The 11,271-nt window shown below is 48.5% G+C and overlaps 1 protein-coding gene across 1 annotated transcript; it reads left to right on the top strand.

Annotated features, from left to right (window-relative positions):
* The first annotated feature begins 411 nt into the window (after positions 1-411).
* On the top strand, positions 412-10,435 carry NOA1 (nitric oxide associated 1). The gene is made up of 7 exons (XM_017831697.1): positions 412-1,123; positions 2,208-2,372; positions 3,267-3,463; positions 5,656-5,787; positions 6,979-7,095; positions 7,920-8,037; positions 8,617-10,435. Exons 1-7 carry the CDS (start codon positions 412-414, stop codon positions 8,820-8,822), a joined length of 1,647 nt encoding a protein of 548 aa, XP_017687186.1. The 3' UTR covers positions 8,823-10,435.
* Positions 10,436-11,271: the final 836 nt, after the last annotated feature.

Below are 11,271 nucleotides of genomic sequence, written 5' to 3'. Positions count from 1 at the left end.
GGCGGGAAGGCGGCTGCGCGCCCTCTGACGTCTCCCGCGAGGCGCCCGCGCGCGCCGTGACGTCAGGCACGCGTGTCCCGCCCCGCCGTCGCCGGTGTCCCGGCCATGCTCCGGCTGCTCCCGCCGCTCCTGTCCCGCCTGGCCCGCGCACAGCCCCGCGCTCCCGTGCGGCGGCTGCGGCGGGGCGGGGGGCCGGCGGTGGCAGGCGGCGGGGAGGAGGAGGAGCGCTTCGTGTTCCTCGAGTACGAGCTGGACCCGGCTGAGGCGGCGGCGGCGCCGCGGCGGGAGCGGGAGCAGGAGCAGGAGCCGCGGCGGGAGCGGGAGCGGGAGCCGCAGCCGCGGCGGGAGCGGGAGCCGCGGCGGGAACGGGAGCCGGCCAGGGAGCGGCGGCTTCGGGGCGCAGCGGCGGGGATGCCGGGCGTGCCCGACCTGTCGGTGCCGCCGAGCGGCGTGAGCTGCTCGGGCTGCGGGGCCGAGCTGCAGTGCGCGGACGGCGGCGCGCCGGGGTTCATGCCGGCCGAGAAGTACCGCAGCCTGCTGTCGGAGGGCGCGGCGGGGCTGCGCGGCGCCGTGTGCCAGCGGTGCTGGGCGCTGGCGCACTACGGACGCGCCCTGCGGCTGCAGCTGCCGCCCGACGAGCACCGGCGGGTGGTGAGCGAGGCGCTGCGCCGGCCGCCCCGCCACGGCCGCGGGCCGCTGCTGCTCTACGTGCTTGACGTGCTGGAGCTGCCCGACCCGGTGCTGCCGCAGGTGCCGGCGCTGCTGGGCCCCGGCGTGCCCGCCTCGGGCGTGCTGGTGGTGGGCAACAAAGTGGACCTGCTGCCCGCGGACGCCCCCGGGCACCTGGGGAGGCTTCGGAAGAGGGTGGCGGAGGCCTGCGCCCGGGCTGGGCTGGCGGGCGCCGCGCTGGTGGATATCCGGCTGGTGAGCGCCAAGACGGGCTTCGGCATGGAGGGGCTGGTCAGCCGGCTGCACCGCTCCTGGAAGTGCGCCGGGGACGTGTACCTGCTGGGCGCCACCAACTCCGGCAAGTCCACGCTCTTCAACACCCTGCTGCGCTCCGACTACTGCAAGTCCCGTGCCCCGGACATCGTCGACAGGGCCACCGTGTCCCCCTGGCCAGGTGAGGGAACGCCGCTCTTCCTTCCCCGGGGCCAGCCAGCCCCTGGGTCTCTGGGCTGCCTTCGGCCATCCCTGTGTAAGAACCTGTCGCCAGACGGGAACCCGCCACCCCGAGCACCCCTGTGGTGGATAGCGAGCTCCTGAGCTGCACTGTGCTTTAGATTGTCACCTCTGGGAAGTGGCTGAGGGACCTCTGGGAAGTGGCTGAGGGAGCTGGGGCTGCTTAACTTGGAGAAGAGGAGGCTTGGAGGAGACCTTCTCACTCTCTACAACTACCTGAACAGAGGTTGTAGGCAGGTGGGGCTTGGTCTCTTCTCCCAGGCAACCAGCGATGGGACAAGAGGACATAGTATTAAGCTGTGCCAGGGGAGGTTTAGGTTGGACATCAGGACGAATTTCTTCACAGAAGGGGTGATTAGACATTGGAATGGGCTGCGCAGGCACCGTTCCTGGAGGTGTTCAAGGAAAGACTGGACGTGGCACTCAGTGCCACGGACTAGTTACTTGTTGGTTTCCAGTCATAGATTGGACTTGATAATCTCAGAGGTTTTGTCCAACCTCGTTGATTCTGTCATTCCTTGGGGCAGCAGGTGTGGGAAGCATGTGCTGAGAGTGCTGCACATCCTGGAGCACTAAGGGGCCCAGTAAACCAGAGCTGGCCTGCATGCTCCCTTGCCAGTGGGGATGGTGCCTGATCCACACGCCTTGTCCTGTTCCTATCAGTTAGGGGTGTCCTCCAGTTCAGAGAATCCAGGAGGTGGACTGGTGAGCATCTGTAGGCCAAACCAAGCTACCTGGAGGTGAGACTTGCCTGAGATGTATTGTCAGTCTTAGCACCACTTGGCTTTGAGATCCTTCACCAAACTAAAGGTGAGAGCAGGTCTCAAGCCGGTGGATGGCTCCTTTTTGCTGCCCTGACTTTAGAAGCTGGTAGTTTATGGGAGCAGCTGTAGTTCAATCTCTGACTTTGTGTTCCTGTGTTTCACCAAAAAGTTGGAGAAGCAATTTTTTTTTCTTGTTCGTCAGAGCTTAAATGTACCAGTTAGTCAAGAGACCCAAAGGTACCTTCTGGGTTTTTTTTCCAGGAACAACACTGAACCTGTTGAAATTTCCTGTTATTAATCCTACGTGTGACAGAATATTCCGAAGGCAGGAGAGGCTGAAAGAGGAGGCAACAAAAACAGAAGATGAGTTAAGCAGTGAAGAAAAAAAGTACCTTAATCACCTTAAAAAGCAAGGCTACCTAGTGGGTGAGTATTGCCTGAGTAACAGTATTGCCACTCAATATTACACTCTTTGTGTAATATTGCATTACACAAAGGATTGTTAACTCCTTAGTTTGCTGTAGAATCCAGCTGTTTGCAAGTAATTCCTTCCCACACTGATAAGAACTCATTTCCGTTTAATTACTGGAAGAACATGTTATCTTGTAGAAGTAGTAAAAAATTTCCAAGCTTGCTTTTAATTTATTTTGACCGCTGTTTGCTCCCAGAGTAATGGGAGCAAGACCTGTATCTCCTCCATAAAGCAGCATCATTAGCACTTCTTTTGGGTACTTACTTGTTAGCTGCTGTAGTAGCCTCGCAGAAGTTTCCTCTGTGCAATGCACCTCCTGTCTGAACTAGGCTGGCAAATTCCGACAACTTAGTAGTTTACAAGGACATTGCACTGTGGGCCATCTCTCATTCCTAAAGGAAGAAAACAAGTTTAATTTTTAAAACAAGTTTAATTTTTAAATATTTAAAAAATGGGGTGCAGGACATGGTCGTTCTACATCACTTCAGTATGTGCCCAAAAGAAGGAGTTTACAGAAGATAGCTCTGTTTTTGCAATAATTTTGTGTTTGGAAGTCTGAGGCACTGAAAAAAGAAGGCAGCTTACTTTACCATTAATCGGAAATAATGGAGTGTCTGTGATTTGGTCCCTGCTGAGATTTTGGGGCTTGAGGAATCCTAAACAAGAATTATAGAAAGGATTTCTTATCATTTTGGCTTTTGAATGCACAAATTTCTAGTCACATAGTGTCTTTATCACCTTTATGTTACTGATATGCATCTTTTAAGCCAGGAAAGGGGCAGATGTTCAATTGAGGGAAAGGCAAGTTAATAAATATGATTACCAGGAAACCTTTCATTTTAATCCAGGAAGAGTTGGAAGAACATTTCAACGGCAGAAGGCTAGCCCTGTGGTTGAATTTGATCCTGACATGCTCTCCTACAGCATGGATGAAGATCCCAAACATTCCCCTAAGAAGCGTGAGCAAAGGGAGGAGTTCACACACAATGAAGTGAAGGATGCTCGCTGGTGTTTTGACACTCCAGGAATTGTAAAGGAAGACTGTGTAGGTACTCTGTGGTGCTGTGTTTCGGGATGACAGGGTTTGGTAGGACTGTTCTTCTTTAGCTGTGCCTGTGGAAGAGTATTTATGCTGCAGTCCTAGGATTAGGATTCTTTTGGTTTGGGAATTGTGTTAAGATATGGTTTGCATTTACTTGGGAAGGTTTCATGTGGTAACGTTGCATTTCTGAATTGTGCATACTGCCAGCTTTGCAAAGAGCTGTAGGACTTGTGTCATCAATCTTCTGTAATCTCTGAATGAGGGGAAGTGAGCAAGAGCACTCTAAACAAGTTTATACCAGCATCATCCAGTGAAGCTGGCATTTTTTGAACTCTTCCAGTCTACTGAAAAGATGGAGCTTGGGATGATAACCAGAGTTGTATGACTGAACCAAATCTTAGAGAAAGCATTCTCCTGAAGCTAGCAGAATCTATGTTGTTCCTGTTAATGGCTCCAGTAGGTCTGGCTTACATCAGTGTTTCAGTAGAGCAATGGTTCTGCTGAAGTCAGTGCTGATAGAGTGCACATGTCCAAAACAGTTTTGGATTTTCGATCGCTTTGGTGCCCATGCAGGGCTGCAGGTCATCTTTTGGGGAAGATTAAAAAGTACAGGGAGATGGGAAAGTTCTGAAGAGAACAAAGTGCTAGAACTCTACTGCTTTCATGAAGACTAGAAAATTACTGGTGTTCGACTACTGTGTGCCAGACCATAATTTACTCTACAGTGGCACTTAGCTCTCTGATAGTCAGCATAAAGACATTAATTTGATTATCCTTGCTGTGCCTTTGGAAAACTACATGCCAAGTGTCAGATCAAATTTTGTTCCTTCAGTCAGTGTTCAGTCTGAGTGGAGGACAAGCAGATTGTTTACGTGGCAGATTTTGGAAGTTATAAGCAGGTTTATTTTATTTTATTTATTTTATTTTGGAAGAAGAGGGAAGGAAAGTGGCTGTTGGCATTTGACGGGATTAAATTTTTTGCCTTTTCTCTTGGAGGTTTGTTTTTAGCTGCTTCCTCATGACTCCTTACAAAGCCAAATTTCTGGAAAGCCTAGAAAACTATTACTGATAGCTGAACTTTTGGTTTTTTAAACATTATCAAACAAATCAGAAAACCTGCAGCTAGGAGGACAAAACCTTCTCTTCTTTTAGAACTGATGTTGAAGTCTGTCCTGACTTTGAAGCTAAAGAATGTCTACTTGTGAACATAGGAAGAGTTTTAAGGGTTCGGGCTGTTCCCACAGCTCTTGTTATTTTGTTCTTTTAAAGCTTGAGGTTAATCCTCATGTCCAGACTGGTCCAGACTTGCATCTGCATGACTGGCATGTGTTGGGGGCACAGCTGGAACCATTTCTGCTGTCTCCCTAGGAAGGAGACACTATCAACCTGGAGACAAGTTGTTTCCTTCAAGGCACTGCTTTTTGTGCTGACACATTGTTGCATGACTGGATTTGAACTGTACTTCCATAGGAAGTGATCAGACTGCTGTGGCTGCAGCACTGCTGGTTAAGTCACTGGCTTTTAAGTAGACTTTTGGGGTACATCATTTCAGTGAAACAAATTAACATCTAAACAGATGAACTAGGTGAGCCAGGAGATGGAAAGAAAGGAGGAGGAGAGGAAGACAGGGCAGCAGGAGCATTTGGGAGCCCTCACAGAGGGGAAAGCTTGTTTCACTGTGCTCAGGGTACAGATCCATGCTGTGAGTCAGGCTGGTCATCCTGCAGTTTGAGTCATTCCACACTGTGATCTAGGACTTTTCTCTAGTAAGATACTTTGAGATTAGCTTTGCTGGTAGTATTGATTTGGCACTTTGTGTCACTATCTAAGTGGGGTGACTCAAATGTCATAGCTGAAGGTGGTCTCCAGTTCTGCACATGGCTGCAGTTGCGCTAAAACACAGTAAATCTTGGGTGACCTTGTTCCAGCCAAACCCTGGATTCTCACATTCATGCCCAGCAGGCTGCTTACAGCTGTTACATTTCGACATGGACCCTGCATTGCCATGGAGAATGGTGATATCCTTACCTCTTCTGTTTCTCACTTACTATGTGGAAGAATTGAACTGTTCTGTCAGATGTTCTTTACACTGCTTTACTTGGTCTTTTTCCTCTATCAGTATAATGCCAATACTAATTTCTTTGTCCCCATTGAAACATCTGGAATGAATTGTGGCAGTACAATTTATTTTGCAGGTTTTGAATCTCCTAACAGAGAAAGAAGTAAAGCTGGTTTTGCCAACAGTTGCCATTGTTCCACGGACCTTCATTCTCAAGCCAGGAACGACCTTGTTTTTAGCAGCCTTGGGACGTATAGACTACTTACAGGTAAGGGAAGAAAGGATTTTGGGAGCAGCTGCTTCATTTCTTACTATAGTACCAGACATGAAAGGCTTTTTGGGTAACTTTCCCTTTTTTGCTGCTTTGAGATGATGAATCTGTTAATAAATCACTGCATAAGATCAGAATGCCTTGGGAATGCCAGAATTAACTGGGAAAATAAGTGGGTTTCCTCATTTCTGTGTTTTGTGAAAGCTGGCTACCAGGAGAGAAAAGCATGGACATTTTTCTTTCCTGACACAGACTTCTGAAGAATTTGCCAGAGGAAGTAATTATTTGCATATGTATTTTAGTTTCTATGAAGATATTTTTAAAAGGTACTGTGTATCCCCACTGCCAATAATTTCTTCCATTTATTATAAATCCCCTACCATACACCTTTACTGAACTGTGTGGAGCTGACCTCCAATGATATTTCTTCCACATAGGCGTTATCATAAGTGCTAGAACCTTTTCTCAGTAGTTTGCCCTGTTTTGGGGGTGTGTATGGCTATTCCTTTGTTTCAGTCAGCTTTCCAAGATCACCATAGAAATGTTGAATTGGTACTTTGCTAAGGACATTCTTGACCTGCTGAAAGAAAACCAGAAAGGTGGAGGGAGCAGGATTCTGTAAGTAATAATGTACTGGTATGGCAGGAGAGCTCCATCATAGCTAAGGTGAAAATCCAGAGCCCTGTTCCAAAAAAACAGCTTGGCAGGACAGAGTAGTAATGCCCTACTCAGAGGCAAAGATCTCTCTGGGATGATTTGCCTGAGCTGAGCAGCTGTGATGGTGGGAGATGGGGCATTGGGGGTGCTTTGAGGCAGGATGGTGAAGCTGTGGGTGCTTCTGTCCTGAAAGCTCAACTCCCCAGTTGATATAAACCCTGGCTGCTCCACAGTGGCAGAGGCAAGGACCCCTTGGACAGGGAGGGGACATCAGGCAAACAGGTTTTTAACATGCAGGAAAGAAACAGGGCAGGAGAGAGAAATTCAGGACTGCTTTTCTGTTACCATAATTAACATCCTCTTGTTATTTATTTCTACCACCTAAGGAGTCTTTCTGCTGTGCCTTTTGTAACCGGTCTTGTCTATCTCGTATTGTCCTCTTTAGCCACCAGCGCACTTGTAGCAAATGTGGGTAGAGCCCTCCCCAAATCTTCGTTCGCAAAGCCCAGCCATGATGGTTATTTATTTCAGGGAGAAAAGTCTGCCTGGTTTTCTGTCGTGGCTTCTAACCTGTTGCCAGTCCACGTCACTACCCTGAGTAACGCAGATGCCATCTATGAGAAGCACGCTGGCCGAGAATTACTAAAGGTGAGAGGAGGTGCTGTTGGGGGCTCTTGGCTGCAGGCAAGCAGCTGTCCTGCCTGGTGAAGGACCCTGTCTGGGGCACAACTGACAGGGAAAATCCACATGTATCAGGAGTTTGGGACTTCTGCAATGGAAACGTGCAGTGTGGAGCACTGCACTTGCAAAGACTGCATGGCTGCAGGTGTGATAGGAGAGAGCACTTGAGATAGTGTGTTTTCAGGAGAGCTTCTGTTTCTGGCATTCAGGCTGATAAGATGTGCAGTGGTCTGCTCTCCGATACTTGGCTCTTGAACTGGCTTTAAGTGCAGGCAGCAATAGGGATATTTTCCATGGCAAACCTTCAGACTGGGGTTTCAGCACTGATTGGAGTTGAAAAATGTACCTTTCTTATTCTTTCCCTGCTGGATCCTCTGCACACCTCTTCATCTTTCGGTGGTCTGACTTCTTCCTTGGTATGACAACGTACTGTGTAGCACTTGCAGATTGTTGGGAGATGGGGTGAGCTGTCCCTGTCCTGGCATTCCCATTCCTGTGCACATGGAGAACAAGCGCTGTCACTCACATCAAGGCGGCTGGCCTGAGCCCCCAGCTGTGTCCTGCAGCGGGCGCTCCATCTTTGCTCGCCTCCCACGGGGTTCCTCTGAATGTGATCCTGATTCTGTTCTGGCAAACCTGAAATAGCTCCTGTAGATTATTCAAGCCAGCTCTTAATTGGCTAACAAATGTCTCTCATGTTTTTTCCCTCTTGTGCCTTGCTTGCCAGTTTAAGGTAGGAGTGCTGAAGGATTTCCTGAGTATGAAATCTTTTCTCTGTATTTTGATCTTAGGTTCCCATGGGTGGGGAAGAGCGAATGAAAGAGTTCCCCCCACTTGTCCCTCAGGACATTACACTGAAAGGAATTGGTACCACTGAGGCAGTTGCAGATATCAAGCTTTCCTCTGCAGGTAATTTAATATTTCTTCATTAGTTTGCTTTGCAGAGTCTGCATCTTAGAAACATTGATGGGAAGAGACTTCTGAAGGGGTGAAGCCATATTTCCTGCTCAGAGCAGGACTGTCAACAACAAAAAATCACAGCAGCCATGGCTTTGTCCAGCTGAGGCTTGGCAACCTCCAGGAATGGAAATTGACAGCCATGTTTGTACAGGACAGCTACAATGGAGTGCTTTATGTTCTGGCTGCCATACAGGTTCCACAGCATCAGGAATGGCTGTGACACTGTTGGCTGTCCAGGTGAGAGGGAAAGGGCCATTGATAGGAAAGCTTTATTGCGTTTTTGGTAGTTCCAACCATCCTTCTTCAGTTTACCAGGAAAGAGCTATGTCTAGGGCGAGTAAGATGTGGCTTTAGGTGCTACCTTCTATTCGGAAAGAGCTGGAATATGACCTTTGAGCTTGGTTTCTCAAAGAAATCACACGTAAGTAAGCTCAGGTTCTCAGCCACTATAGGCAGTAGTTTGTGTCAGAACCCTCATTCTGATCCTGGGGACTTGTCTCACTGTCTGTATTCCTTTTGGCTGTGCAGGATGGGTGGCAGTGACAGCTCATGCAGAAGAGGAATTGCTACTCCGAGCTTATACTCCCAAGGGCACCGCGTTGGTGGTGCGGGAGCCTCCCCTTTTGCCTTACATCAGTTCCATCCGAGGGTCCCGGATCGCAGGCACCGCTGCCTACAGGACCAAAAAGCCTCCCTCCCTTGTGGAAAACCTGAAAACCACAGGGAGCAGATAGCACTTCTTATCATCTGAACAAGGCAGAAGACAGAAGAGCCTCTGGAGAACCTTGTTGCTTATTGATATTCAGAAGACCTTGGACTCCTTTTAAAAGGCAGACAGGCATGTTTTGGAAAGCAGGTGTAGGGGGAGTTCCATAAGTTCATACCTGATGCAGTTGCTGAACTGCAGCCATTTTGAATGAGCTGAGTGGCTGGTACCTTGCTGTGAGAGGCGAAACAGCTTCTCCCTGGGATCTACCAGTATCTATGAGCAAATCCCTTTACCTGTCCCCTCTTGAAATACGGGATGGAAACTCACCTGCCTGACCTGGGCTGGCTCCACTGCTCGTAGAGTAGACAGCTTGTTGCAGACACGCTCCTTCAGGTCAGAAATTGTCACCTTGTTCTTGGAGGCTTTACAGTGTTTCCACAGTTACCGAGGTGGAGGGAATTGGAAAGAACGGGGAATGCCCTGTCATGGTTGTGACTCTCCTCATTGTAGTGGCTGATACTCATTCAACATCGACCTTTCACTCCTTCAGAATCTGAGGCAGATGAGGATGTGCAGTGCCCTGCTTTTGGACGCAGGAGAGGTGAATCAATGAAAAACAGGTCTGCAGATGTGCGTGAAGAGGAAACTTACAACTCACTGCTTTGATTTGGTTTCTGCAGATTGTGTAAAGGTTTTTGAAACTGAGGGTGTAAAATAAAGCTTTTCAAATACATTCTTTTGTATCCTTTTCAAATAGTTGACAAAGCACTCTTGTGTGGGCATGAGCATCTTGACAAATACATGAAAACTCCAACGCGGTAATACCTGTGCTAAATCTGCAGAGTGAGAGAGAGACATAACCAGCCAGTTTGCTGAAGAAGATGCAAAAAAGAGTATTTTCTAATCTCTCCTTACCGGTACTCTCACTTTTCCCTGTTCTGTTTTACCCACCCAAACTACTGATGTCATAACCCATCAATCAGGGACATAATACATGTTGTAAATTCTCATCAGGCTGAACAAAGACACCAGGCCTGTGCCAGGGAGCTCCTGTGCTTTATGGTACAGTCACCATAACTCTGGCAACCAGCCCAGGAGTTAGACTCAAAAGGTCTTGGCCAAGAAACCCTTAAATTTTTTACAGTACACTTCTCAGAATGGTGGCTAACAAGCCCTTAATTTCTTACAGTACACGTCAGTAAGTTCTAAACTCCCACAAGAGTATGGTGCCCAACCTGCCTAGCACAGCTGATGAGGAGCTGCTCCTGCAGGAGATGACAGCAAAGGTCCGCTGTCTCGGCGTGCTGGCTGCAGCCTTCCTGTCCCACCCAAGTGTGGCTGCTCAGCGGTCTCTGGATGGCTCATGCCTTGAGTAAATGCTGGTGGGGTGGCTGCCTGGAAGAGCAGGCTTAGGCCTGATGGGAAAGGCTGCTGAGTGTGTTTTCAGAAGGCAGCTGGTCTGGGCTTCACCTGCATGTGTGCAGGTGAAGGTGCTGGTGGGTTTTCTGCAGACTCCTCTGCAGAACTGCAACTTCTCTGTTGTTCCAGATGCTGCTTCATGTTTGCTGCTGGAAGTGCTGTGGCTCCTGTGCCTTCCCAGCTGATGTCCAGAATAAAACGATCTTTTCTCTCCTCTGACTCTGTCTGCCATTGGATATTTTAGAGAACTGTGGGTGGTGGCGGTGCAGGTGCTTCAGGGGTGTCAGGGGCTGGGCCCCACCATTTGAGAAGGATGAGAAGGTCCTCAAATGCCTCCAGTGGAAAAGTCTTCTCTTTTGTACTTGCCATGGGTGTGTGGTTCAACTTGGTTATGGCTGCATGCTTTAAAAAGGAAATAAGGTGTATTTTCAGCACCCTAGTAATAAAAGTCAGTGAAAAATAAAATGGTATTCAACTGAAATTTAGAGGAGTGATGTGCCAAAGGCAGTTTCTTTGCGCAGAAAAGTACTGAGTGGCGGGATCACCACACTGTGCACTTGGAAGGCTTAAAAATTTGGGTGGTATGGCATAAGGAGAGATAGGAGAAAGACTGAAAGCAGGAACAAAGGTCACTTGTTACTGACAGGAAGCACCAACAGAAAATGTGCTTCCTTAAGGTCTTGATATGCTAATGGTGTCCCCCTTGATGAGTTTAGGGAGAGATTGGAGGAGATGGGATATGAAATAGGCTGCAATACTAAAGAGAGAATGAATTAAACTGTAGGCAAATGAGGTTAGTTGAGAAGACAAATGAGACAGCAATGTGGTCTGCTAAAAATGAGTAAAATCCTGATTGGTTGTGTCCTGACACAAGAAGTTAGGGAACTGACTAAATAGCAGATGATATGCTACCTCCAAGGTTGAAAGAACATTTGCTAATGTTGCTGTTGAAGTTACTGTTGTACTAGGGAGAAAAATGGGAAAAGAAAAAGCATCAAAGAAGGTAGTAGGAGAAGATAGGATACTCCTTCTTTTCTCTCCCGTCTTATATTTGT

The sequence above is a fragment of the Lepidothrix coronata genome, unplaced genomic scaffold (genome assembly GCF_001604755.1).
Source record: "Lepidothrix coronata isolate B3197 unplaced genomic scaffold, Lepidothrix_coronata-1.0 Scaffold195, whole genome shotgun sequence".
In the NCBI taxonomy this organism is placed as follows: domain Eukaryota; kingdom Metazoa; phylum Chordata; class Aves; order Passeriformes; family Pipridae; genus Lepidothrix; species Lepidothrix coronata.
Note: the sequence above shows the minus strand (reverse complement) of the source record. Positions and strands in the feature narration are given on the sequence as shown.